General features: G+C 34.0%; 1 protein-coding gene across 1 annotated transcript; it reads left to right on the top strand.

The window, feature by feature from the left end:
- Positions 1–240: 240 nt before the first annotated feature.
- On the top strand, positions 241–4,166 carry LOC149224465 (amino acid permease 3-like). Its single transcript, XM_089388187.1, has 7 exons — positions 241–382; positions 1,890–2,123; positions 2,272–2,365; positions 2,503–2,717; positions 2,805–2,947; positions 3,268–3,495; positions 3,676–4,166. The coding sequence occupies exons 1-7, from the start codon at positions 241–243 to the stop codon at positions 4,099–4,101; spliced, it is 1,482 nt and encodes a 493-aa protein (XP_089244313.1). The 3' UTR covers positions 4,102–4,166.
- Positions 4,167–11,834: the final 7,668 nt, after the last annotated feature.

Here is an 11,834-nt window from a genome sequence, read left to right as displayed (position 1 = left end):
GGGTAGATGGTTCTGGCTTGAATTTTGCATGGGCCAATAAATGTATATTTTACTCCATTGTTGAGCAGGTGTTAGTTTGAGATGAAGGCATCAAGAATCAGTTGAATCAAGAGAGCAATGAACTGAGAATCAGTACAGAGATGTTACAATAGTTGATCTGGATGCTGGTTTCTATCTACCCACCATTGTCATAAAATTTGGAATCTCTCATCACCCATAACAAAGATGCAGACCACAGAGATGGATTACAGATTTGATGAAGTGGAGTCTCGTTTAAGTGCAGCAGGGAGTGATGGTAATGACATCCTCAAAGATGGTCGCAGCCCTGGAACGTTAGTCACGTCCCACAGCCATGACGATGATGGTCGGGGAAAACGAAAAGGTCGGTAATTATTTTTACCATGATACAGCCAAACTCTGAATAATTTTAGATAGGTGTTTTTCGGATAAGTTTTATTTATATCAATTGTTTTAATGTCGTCTGGGTGGTAGTATAATTAGCTAAAAAACATGTCTGTAAGTCTGTGTGAATTTAAGTGATGGGAAGTAGTTCATGATAGTTTTAGTAGTTTTTAGTAGCAAGGATTAGATTTAAATTTATTAGTTAATTTTTATGGGTTTTGGATAGATAGTAATTACCAGCGTTTTGATATTCATTGATGTGAAGCTATTGATTCAATTCCCCGCAGATCAGAGTGATATATTAGACATGATAAAAATATACTGCGGTCACACTTACAAACAAAAATATTGGTTAACAAATCTAACTTTGGATAAAGCAGATTAAAAATTGAAACAAAATACAATAGGATAAATTGTAATGCTTTTTGTAATGTATTTTGAAATTTTATTTGTTTATTTTTATTTTTAGATTAAGTAGGTTTTGTATAGATTTATAATTCAAGATTCAGTATTTTAGGTTCAGTAGAGGTAAAATCCCTGCCCTAGTATTTTGTTAATTCTGGAATTTTGTGTAAGAATTTATATTGACAAGTAGTTGGAACTTAAGATTCAGTATCATAGGTAGAATCCTTGTTCTGAGTATTTTGTTAATTCTGGAATTCTGATTCAGTATCATAGGTAGAATCCCTGCCCTGAGTATTTTGTTAATTCTGGAATTTCGTGTAAGAATTTATATTGACAAGTAGTCGGAACTCTAGATTCAGTATCATAAGTAGAATCCCTACTCTGACTATTTTGTTAATTCTGGAATTTTGTGTAAAAATTTATACTGACAAAGTAGTTGGAACTTGAGATCCAGTATCATAGGTAAAATACCTGCCCTGAGTATTTTGTTAATTCTGGAATTTGGTGTAAGAATTTATACTAACAAGTAGTTGGTTTTCTGGGTTTTGTGTTTATATATTTTTAAGAGACTTTGTATATGCGTTTTGTGTTTATATACAGTTACAACTCAAATTCATACCTTGCATTATTCGCTAATGATTAAGTATTTGATCTTGAATTTTTTTTTTGGTTAAAATCTGTTTTTACAAATAATCCCCCTATTCAATTTTAACGGTTTGATGAAAATTTCATTTCTAAACCTAACTAATTTCATATTTAATTTTAATATGTTGATTAAAAATCCATTTCCACAGATGAATAGTCTTATGCAAATGTTCTTTTTGATGTTTTAAGCCTCTCACACAGTTGAAAATCTTCCCTTAATCGCTAGCACCATGAAACTTGTTCAGAAATATTGTGAATATACTCACAAATGCAATCTATTGCTCGTCCCCATGGGCAATTGAGCTATGTATTCAATGGAATAGATCCAATTGCTTAATACGGAATAGAGTAAAGCACCTGAATGTGATCCCAATTTTTTGAATTGCTGTGGACATTTGATAGGATTTAATTGGTAACAATGTTATGTGTCTGTGCAGGAAATGTATGGACAGCTTCTTGCCATGTGATAACAGCTGTTATCGGGTCTGGAGTGCTATCTTTGGCATGGAGTATGGCTCAGCTTGGATGGGTGGTAGGGCCAGTTGTTATCGTAGGTTTTTCAGTTGTGACATATTATACTTCACTTTTACTTGCAGACTGTTATCGTTCACCAGACCCAGTTACTGGACAGCGTAACTATACATACAAGGATGTTGTCAAAGCCAATCTGGGTAAGTTCTTGCATCTTGTTTCTGTGAATAATATAGTTGGTATTTTATTGTTATGGCCTGCTTAGTTTTAACAGCAGTGCAGACATTTTCTTCATTTAAAATACCAACCAGTGAGCTAATGCATTCGACTCTTTTGATTGCTTTACAGGTGGTGCACAAGTAATTTTATGTGGGTTTATACAGTACATAAATCTTCTAGGGACAACAATCGGATATACCATCACTGCTTCAATCAGCCTGGTGTAAGAGATCAGTGATACTAAATTGGTTGAAAATTCTTTATTTGCCAGGAAGTTGATTAAAGGAACAAAACAAGAATGGCTCTTTGGCTCTTTGGCTTCATCTTTATTTTTGATTCTTTTTTGGTTAATTATCACAGGGCTATTGAACGATCAAACTGCTTTCATGAGAAAGGGAGGGACGCTCCTTGCCACATCTCTAACAACTTGTACATGGCCATTTTTGGGCTAGCACAGATTATATTTTCACAGATACCAAACCTGCACAAAGTGTGGTGGTTGTCAATAGTGGCAGCGGTCATGTCAGTTTCATATTCAGTAATTGGGTTAGGCCTTGCAATAGGAAAAGCTACAGGTAAATAACGCATAACTAAAACTGTAGTGCAGGTTTCATGGTTAAAATGCTTAAAACTATTGAGTCTTGACCATTTGTTTCTTGCAGAAAAAAACCATTCTTATGGTTCTGTGAAGGGAGTAGGGATTGGAGAGCTTTTCGAGGATGTAGATCAAACTTGGCATGTGTTTCAGGCCCTTGGCAATGTTGCATTTGCATATTCTTTCTCCATGATTCTCATTGAGATACAGGTGAGTTTAGCACTCTTGAGAACAATTTGAAGTCTGGTTGAATCATTTGTAACTCATATGAGACAGAATATAGGCTAAATGTACATGAGCTTTTCTCTCTAAAATTTATCTTTCCAAAATAACTGCACCTTGCATTTCAGGTGAGAGATCTGCCTCTTTTGTCTGGCTGGATTTGGTTTCATGACTATGCCATATTTCATTTCTTTTTAAACGATAGAAAATAATCAATCTGTCAAGCAATATTTAGGATATGTTTATTAACATCGCATTTGCCACCATAAAGAGTTGGTATTGTTTCCTGAATTTATCTTTGTTTGCAGGATACTATAAAATCACCACCAGCAGAGAACAAAACCATGAAAAAGGCAACAACTATTGGAGTAATAGTCACCACTCTCTTCTACGTGTCTGTAGGTTCTGTAGGTTATGCAGCCTTTGGAAACCATGCTCCTGGAAACCTTCTCACAGGCTTTGGATTTTACGAGCCATATTGGTTGGTTGACATTGGAAATATCTGCATTGTAATCCACCTGGTTGGTGCTTATCAGGTGATCAATTCAATCCCCACTGAAACTGCTAATAATTTGTCATACAAAATTTAAAGGAAGACTCCAAAAGAATTATTATAGGTGGTGATCATTCTATTTGTTTCTCTTGAACCAGACAAGAATCCTTACATGGGTTGTTTTTTTCTGTCCTGTTGTGTTTGTTTTTCCATATTTATGCAGATATTTGCCCAACCCTTGTTTGCATTCGTTGAGGAATGGTGCTCTGATACATGGACCAAAAGCAGTTTCATACACAAGAAGTATACAGTTAAATTTCCAGGCTATGGGCCATTGAATCTCACCCTTTTTTGTCTGGTGTGGAGGACCTGTTATGTGATTTTTACGACTACGGTGTCCATGATTCTTCCTTTCTTCAATGACATTGTGGGCATTTTGGGAGCGTTGGCCTTCTTTCCACTAACTGTTTATTTCCCAGTAGAAATGTACATAGTTCAATACAAGGTTCCACGATGGAGCTGTAAGTGGGTGGTTTTACGATTGCTGAGCATAACATGCTTTGTTATCTCCTTGGTTGCCTTGGTTGGCTCAGTTGCAGGGGTCATAAAAGACCTGCGTGACTACCAGCCTTTCAAAACCAAGTATTAGATGGAAGGTTTAAAAACCATCATAGTTCTGCACAGTGTAGCATAAAAAATAGATGGGGAAGAAGAATAGCGACTATGAATAACAATTAAAATTTCAGTGTTCCATATGGATATGGAATAAACGCTATCCTTGAATAGCAACTGCAAATATGTAGGTTGTTTGGTTATTGAATTTAGTAATTAATGTGAAAAATGTTTTTGCTCTGGTTTGGTTTGGATGTTATGGTTATTGAATTTAGATAGCAAAGCTGAATAATGTTCTTATCTTGGCTTTTAATTTGGTTGGGTGTGGGTTATAATGTAATGTTGCTTTGCTGTTACATAAGTACTTGGCATTAGTTGTGTGCTTGATATTAGTTTTGGTGGAAGTATAATGAAGGAGAAATTTAAGCATTGAATTGATGTCCACAAATGGTCATATAGTACAATATGATCAGTTTTATGTCATTGGTGAGTTAGATAATATTTGTGGAAAATACATCCATTTTAGTGGGTCATTTCATTACGTTTTCACCCAGAAATCATGAGTATTTTCATGATTCCACTTTGATTCACGATTTTGTTGTAACTATTCTTTTTTAAAATTGAAATCATGAATTTTTATTTATTCGCTGAAAGCCTTGGTTATCTTCCTGTTGAAGTTATGGCTGTAACATACCTTATGAGGTTTTGGAGTTTATGGCTGTATCATAGCTTATGAGGTTTTGGAGTTTACTGTTGGAACGGTCAAAGTTTATTTTGTTAAAATGCCTTTTGCACAACTGTGCAAAACAAGAAACACTAAATATGCTACCAACTCTGGATGTCACGCTTTAAACTTATGGAATTTGTTGTAAAATATTCTATTTTAATATTTCATTTTAGAGCCATTTATATTACTGGCAGTTGTAAGTTTACATTCGTTGTAAAGAGACCAAGAGACATGGTTACAGAGATGAATTGCAAAGTTTCATGGGTGGATTTTCACTATACGCTAACACTGTTTTTCATACCGACATAAGTGGTGAATGGTAGAAGGATATTGCTACACTGTATTAGACAAGTTTTATCATTTTCTAATATGTTATAAAATTGAATGGCCACTATCACACTGTAGCAATTATGGAAATAGTTGGCTTAAGTAATAGTTGTATGTATCAAATGGAAATAGTTTACTTAAGTAATAATTGTGTTAGAATGTTACAAAATTAGATATGAAATAATTAATAATGTAAATAAAAGAAAATGTGTAATTCACAAAATTTATAGTATGATCAAAATGGCAGACAATTTTAGATTTCCTTGAGTAGAAGTTGACATTAGCTCTTCTCTTTTATGTTATGGATATGAAGCCAGGCCTTCTCTTCCATGTTGCAAACTATTAGAACTCTCTTCCCCTTTGTAAATTCAATAAATTTATAATTTGATTATGATAATCCAATAATGTGTGTAACTCTTCACCTTCTCCTAAGTTGTTTCTATGAATCTTTGAGTACCTTTTGGTCAATCTCTTGTTGATTGGAACAAGATTGTTCCATTTTATCTTTAGTATGTCAATTATGTAGTAATAGTGGCATGTATTTCTTTCATTAAGCTAAGTATTAAATGATATGAAATGTACATTAAATAATAAATACTAGATGTTGATGGCATGAGTCCAAGGATGCTCCTACATCAAATACCCTTGGTAAGAAAGTAGCATCCTACTCATGTGAATGGAGCAAGAAACCCTTCTACTAATGTAGGCCAATGAAGGTGACCTAATTCCACCTCTAAAATCCATGATGGGTATTCTGAATTTTCATTCTTGCATTTGATTAAATATCCAAATTAATCTCAATCTGGATTCTTCCAATTAACTTTTTTGCCAATATTTTTTCAATTTTTTCGACAAACTTCACTCACAATTTTCCTTCCCATTTTTTCATAGTTCCCTTTTCACCATGATGTTCTTCATGAATATCATACAAGTCAAACATTAAATATTGGAGAAAATTTTGAAGGCTTAAATCCATCTTGTAGTCGATACTTTTCTTAAAATCTTAGATGGGCCAATTACCTTATACTTAGTTTATTGTATACATTTCGATAGGAAATCTATCATTTCTTAAATCTGTCAGCATTGCCTCACCCTCTTTGAAAACCTCAACTTCCCATGTAAATATTCCTTTTTCTTACAACTAACATTATTCTATTGTAACTTATTTTAGACCCTACTCATGAATGTTATGCATGCTTTTAACAAATTTGTCTGCATCAATGCTCCTCTTATAATTAGCTTTTAGCAACTTAACCAAGCCCACCAAACATTAAATATTGGAGAAATTTTAAAGGCATAAATCCATCTTATAGACATTATCAAATATTTTTCTTAAAATCTTAGATGGACCAATTTTCCTATACTTAGTTTATTGTATACATTTCTATAGGAAATCTATCTTTTCTTAAATGTGTCATCATTGCATCACCCTCTTTGAAAACCTCAACTTCCTATGTAAATATTTATTTTTCTTACAACTAAAATTTTTCTATTGAAGCTTCTTTTTGACCTGCTCATGAATGTCATGCATGTTTTTTGCAATATTTTCTTCACCAATGCTCCACTTATCTTTAACTTTTAACAACTTAACCAAGCCCACCAAATCCTTTAGAGAATTACCATATATTACTTCAAATGGATTTTTAACTTTGGATCTACTCACTAAATTGTTGTATTTAAATTTAGGTTGAGCTATAGTGAAATCCCATTGACCTAATTTATCTCCAATCAAAATTCTCGACAAAATTCCCAAACTTTTGTTAACTACCTTTGTCTCAACATCTATATATGGATATTACACCAAATTATATTGCAATATAAAACCCATATTCTTTTAAAGAGTCCTCCAAAAATGTACAGGAAATCAAGTATCTTTACTATTTAACCTTACATTTTCTTGGGAAAATAAAATAGCCACATATGTAACATCACTAATCTTCTTATGATATGAAATTTGTCCTTTTAGTAAATCTATCCACCACCACTAATACTAAATCATGACCTTCCTATATTTTAGGAAATACAAAAATAAAATCCATGCTTATATCTTCCCATGCATTTTTGGGAATAAGTAAAGGAATATGAAAGCCAATATCCTAGATTATCCCCTTGATTCTCCCCTTGGAAAATTGAGAAATTCTACAACACTCGGTAAATTTCATGACATATTTCTTTATACTAGGCCAAAAATATCTTCCATCAACCAATGCCTTGGCTTTATCTACTCCAAAATGTCCATCTAAACTTCCACTATGTAGCTCTAGAATGAGGCTTAGTCTCAAAGAACCATGTGGAATACACATTTTTTTATGCCTGAACAAGAATCCATCTTGGATGTGGAAATCCAAGTATGGTTCCCTATTCATACCCCATGGTTCTTTGTACACTTTCCATGCCTTTAAAAAAAATTATGTTTATTGCTACAACTTCTTGTTGTCCAAACTAACAACTTCAACTTGCATGAAGATCACCCTTTGGCTTAATGTATCAATAACCTTATTATATTTTATAGAACTATGATTTAATTTAAATGAATAACTATGTAAAAACCACCCAATTCAAATGCTTATGAATCAATTTACCTTGATTTTTTATGTATTACAACTTGGTAAACATCACAAATTCCTTTAGTAGCAAATATTGTCTCTATTTATTCAAGGCTTGAACAATGGCATAGACTTCCTTCTTCTTCAAAGTTTGAAAGGAATTCATTGTTGCTATTGTCCATTATAAAGCTCGCTTCTTCATACACTTAGAAAGTGATGCACAAATTCCACTAAAGTTTCTAATAAAATTTCAATGAAAAGTTTTCAAACCATGGAAACTCCTTATATCAAATAAACATCTACAATTGGCCAATTGGCAATGGCTTTCAACTTTTTAGGATCCATCTTCAAACCCTCTTTGGAAAATAAAAAACGTAAGTAAAATAACTCTTCTTACAAGAATGTACGCTTCTTCAAGTTAATTTGCAGCTTCTTTACTTTTATCCTTTCCATCACTTGCTTGATGTGTTGCAAGTGCTCTTCCTCAAATACGCTAAGAATCAAAATGTTATCAAGATACATGATGATTTTTTTCCTAGAAATGGCTTCAAAATCTTGTCCATCAATCTCGTAAAAGCTTGCCCATCAATCTCGTAAAAGCTTTTCCATTAATCCAAATGACATGACCAACCATTCAAATAGTCCAACCTATTTCTTGAATGCTATCTTCCACTCATCACCTTGCCTTATTCAAATTCGATGGTATCGACTTCTTAATTCTTTCTTTGAAAAGTACCTTTTCCCACTTAAGAAATCGACAAGGTCTTCCACTCTTGGAAAGGAAAACTGATACTTGATAGTGATATTGTTAATAACTCTTGAATCAATGCACATTCTTCATTCACCACTCTCCTTTAGTGCCAAACTAATAGGAAAAACATAAAGTCTTAAGCTTCCTTGAATTAATTTCCTGTGAATTAATTATTGCACTTGCCTATTATCTTCTTTACTTTATACAAGATTCATTTCCTAAGGAGACTTATTAGGTAGAATTGATCTTAGAATCAAATTAATCTAATGTGAAATAATTCTCATGGGAGGCATTCCCATTGGTGTACCATCAACAACAATTTCTACAAAATCATCCAAAAATTGTCGAAGAGTCCATTGGCACAGAACTATTTTCTTTACCTTCTTTGGCATTACTTCCAAACATAATCTTGCCTTCCTTTGTTCCTTCATCAATTTTTGGGTTGAGGACAACACTACATGGCCACTTTTGCTACCACTACACCTAACATCACTATTTTCTGGTGTAGTATGATCTGGATTATCCACAGAATTATATTCATCATGTCGACGTTTCGAACCCCAAAGGGGGTCCATCATCGAAACATTGACATGATGAATATAATACTGTGGATAATACAACCACAAAAACTTAAAGTCTAACATCACTATTGTCCTTTTCCATTATCTCCTCTTCTGTCATTGGTTTTGTCCTATAATGTTTTCCATCCTTATTGAACTCATGTGTATTTTCCATACCATTATGGAACACCTTTCTATCAAACAACCAAAGTATTTCCAATAATATGTGACATGCATCTATCTCCACCACATCACAAAATAACTGGGAATCTAAATTGTTAATTTGGAAACTTAGTAGGCATTGCTCTATCACAATGACCTATTGACCCTTCTATAACTTGGAAATGTGATATGGATTGGGATGAATGATGCACTTCATTTTCACTTATTGACCATCTATGTGAACACCAAATTTTATGTACTCCCACCATTTATTATCAAGTCACAACATTTACCTTGACCCTTGCTTTAAGTTTAAAAATATATCTTCTTCTATTTAGGGTCTTTCATACCCTTCCTTTTAAGTTTGAGTAACATTATTCAAAACATAAGTTTTTCACTCGCTTCATGTTGACAACATTATCTCTTTTGATCTAATATTTTCAGATCCATCATCTTTACGACATTGTCTCTCATAGTGGATGCTCAATTGCCTAAGTGATATTCCTTCTTCCTAGATTGTGCTTCTTTGAGTAGCCATATGATTTTTTCCCTTCCATTCTACTTTTGTTGCAAGTAATGACATACTTACCCTTGAATCTTCCAAGTCATTTGCCTCTTCGAACAAGGTTGTCTTTTTTGGAATTTTGACAATTGTATTATTCAACTTCTCTCCCTTCACCAAAACGTCCTTTTGCATCCTTCTCTCTTCCTCTACCTTTAAAATTCTTCCCTATGCAATTATGTTACCATGTCCTATTCAACTAAATTTTCTCTACATTTAAAGTAATATAATATATTTCACCCATGGTTTAAAAATAATGGGTACCCATCCCATCTTGATTATGGAACTTTAATCCATTCACATAATTGGCTACCCTTTGATATTCTAGCTCTTTAAGTCCTAATATGAGTGATAGTTTGAAGAATTATTTCATATACTCTCAAATATATATCTGTGTTGTTTCAAATTTTGTGTGTGTTTTTGTTTTTTTTTTTTTTGTTTTTTGTTTTATGTTTTCTTGTTTTGTTTTTTTGTTTTATTTTTTTTTTCCCTTTGGAAAAATCATAATTTTCATTATATGAGAGAAAAGTACATGCTTTATATGCATATTGCATATGTTGTAGGAGAGGCAAAGTGCCTGCCAACACAAAAATGATCCAGAGTAGCAAAAATGGTGCCTTGTATCCATGCAGGGAGGCACAATTCTTCTAGTAGAGTTCAACAAAAATTTAAATCAAAATTACTCTTAGCAAAGAGTACATGTCAGTTGTATATCTGATAATTTAAAAGCATATATGAATATTTACAGATGATAGCAATAAAAACATATAACTAGGCTCCCTGTGAGCCATTTAGTCTGTTATATCTATGAACGACCGATGATAAAACTGGTAATGAGAGTCATCCCTCTGTTCTTGGATCATCCAGGTGTTGGGAGGCCTGACCGCAGCTTCTTTGGATAAGAGATCGACAGCTGAATTTCGTTCCTTGTAAATGTGATGGCATACAAATGAGTCAAAATGAGTGATAAGTCGATGTGCCTTGTCCAAGATCTATCTCAGAGAGAAAGCAAAACAAGTTGATTTTTTATTTATCCAATCACAGACAACTTTTGAGTCACCAAATAACTGAAGGTCTATACAGTGTTTTTCCAATGCGAATTGTATGAGGAATTTGTTTGTGGATAGTTTAGCATAGTTGTTTGTGCCTCTTCCTAGGTCCATTTGTAGTTTATAGAAATAGGAATCAGATAAAAACAATAAGGTCCCGCCCACATGGTGCAGGGTAAGACCCGTACATATCCACAGTATGCAAGAATCTGCATAAACTCAACTGTCCCAGGTATTTAACTCTTCAATTGAGTCAAATCTTCATTAACCATACATTGTTAAGGCCCTTTTATACATATTTCCTTTGTTATCGGAACCAATCAGCCCACCTAAACCTCCTATCGGGACTATATCAACTCTCGAGCCTTTGTATAAGACTTTGATTAAAGTCTTTCCTCTAAATCCTTCTATCGGGAATTAGAAACCCTTCAGAACCTTTATATAAACCATAGTTCATATATATATATATATAGATAGATAGATAGATAGATATAACCATCCCCCTTTAAACATTTGATACGTATGGGTTTAACATATGAATACACTATCGACGCTCTTTTCCCGTTATAACCTTTTAATAAAGGAAATAACTACAAACATACCTTCCTCCGCTTTTATACGGACTCTGCATAGTCCCCGAGGTTAAACCTCATCGCAATCGCCCATCGCATTGTCCCTGGCCTTACCACATATGTGGTTCATCACCCCTCCGACTTCGATATACGACTATCGGAGTCATTAAATCAATGTTCTAGCCTTTAAACACTCGACGCAACTCTTAACACAATACAAAGGAATTACCTTAAACTTCTGCCCCGAACCATATAAGGTAGACTTCAAAGTTTATATACTCTAGCTCTAAGTAACGTCGGGTCTGTTCATCCATCGGCCCTTTGTATTATCGCAAGCCTCTTTCCATACACTGATACCCGATTTCCGGATACCTCCGACTGCCGACTGGCACTTATCGGAGATATCGCTACGCTCCATTCCATTGTCGCTGTCGTTTATCTTTGCTGAAATGCGATTGCAATTTCGATCATGATCGTTGATCTGATCCCAATCCAACGGTGCATGATCAATCGG

The sequence above is a fragment of the Pinus tabuliformis genome, chromosome Q (genome assembly GCF_031772625.1).
Source record: "Pinus tabuliformis cultivar Carrire ecotype Pingquan chromosome Q, CPIR1, whole genome shotgun sequence".
NCBI classification, from domain to species: Eukaryota; Viridiplantae; Streptophyta; class Pinopsida; order Pinales; family Pinaceae; genus Pinus; species Pinus tabuliformis.
The sequence above is the reverse complement of the archived record's forward strand: the minus strand, read 5'-3'. Positions and strand labels throughout refer to the sequence as shown.

Excerpts from the sequence above, each read along its gene's own strand:
- LOC149224465 (XM_089388187.1), top strand. The coding sequence starts at position 241 with ATGGATTACAGATTTGATGAAGTGGAGTCTCGTTTAAGTGCAGCAGGG. Across the intron at positions 383-1,889 it reads TGGTCGGGGAAAACGAAAAG|GAAATGTATGGACAGCTTCT; the intron begins GTCGGTAATTAT and ends GTGTCTGTGCAG. Across the intron at positions 2,718-2,804 it reads TGCAATAGGAAAAGCTACAG|AAAAAAACCATTCTTATGGT; the intron begins GTAAATAACGCA and ends TGTTTCTTGCAG.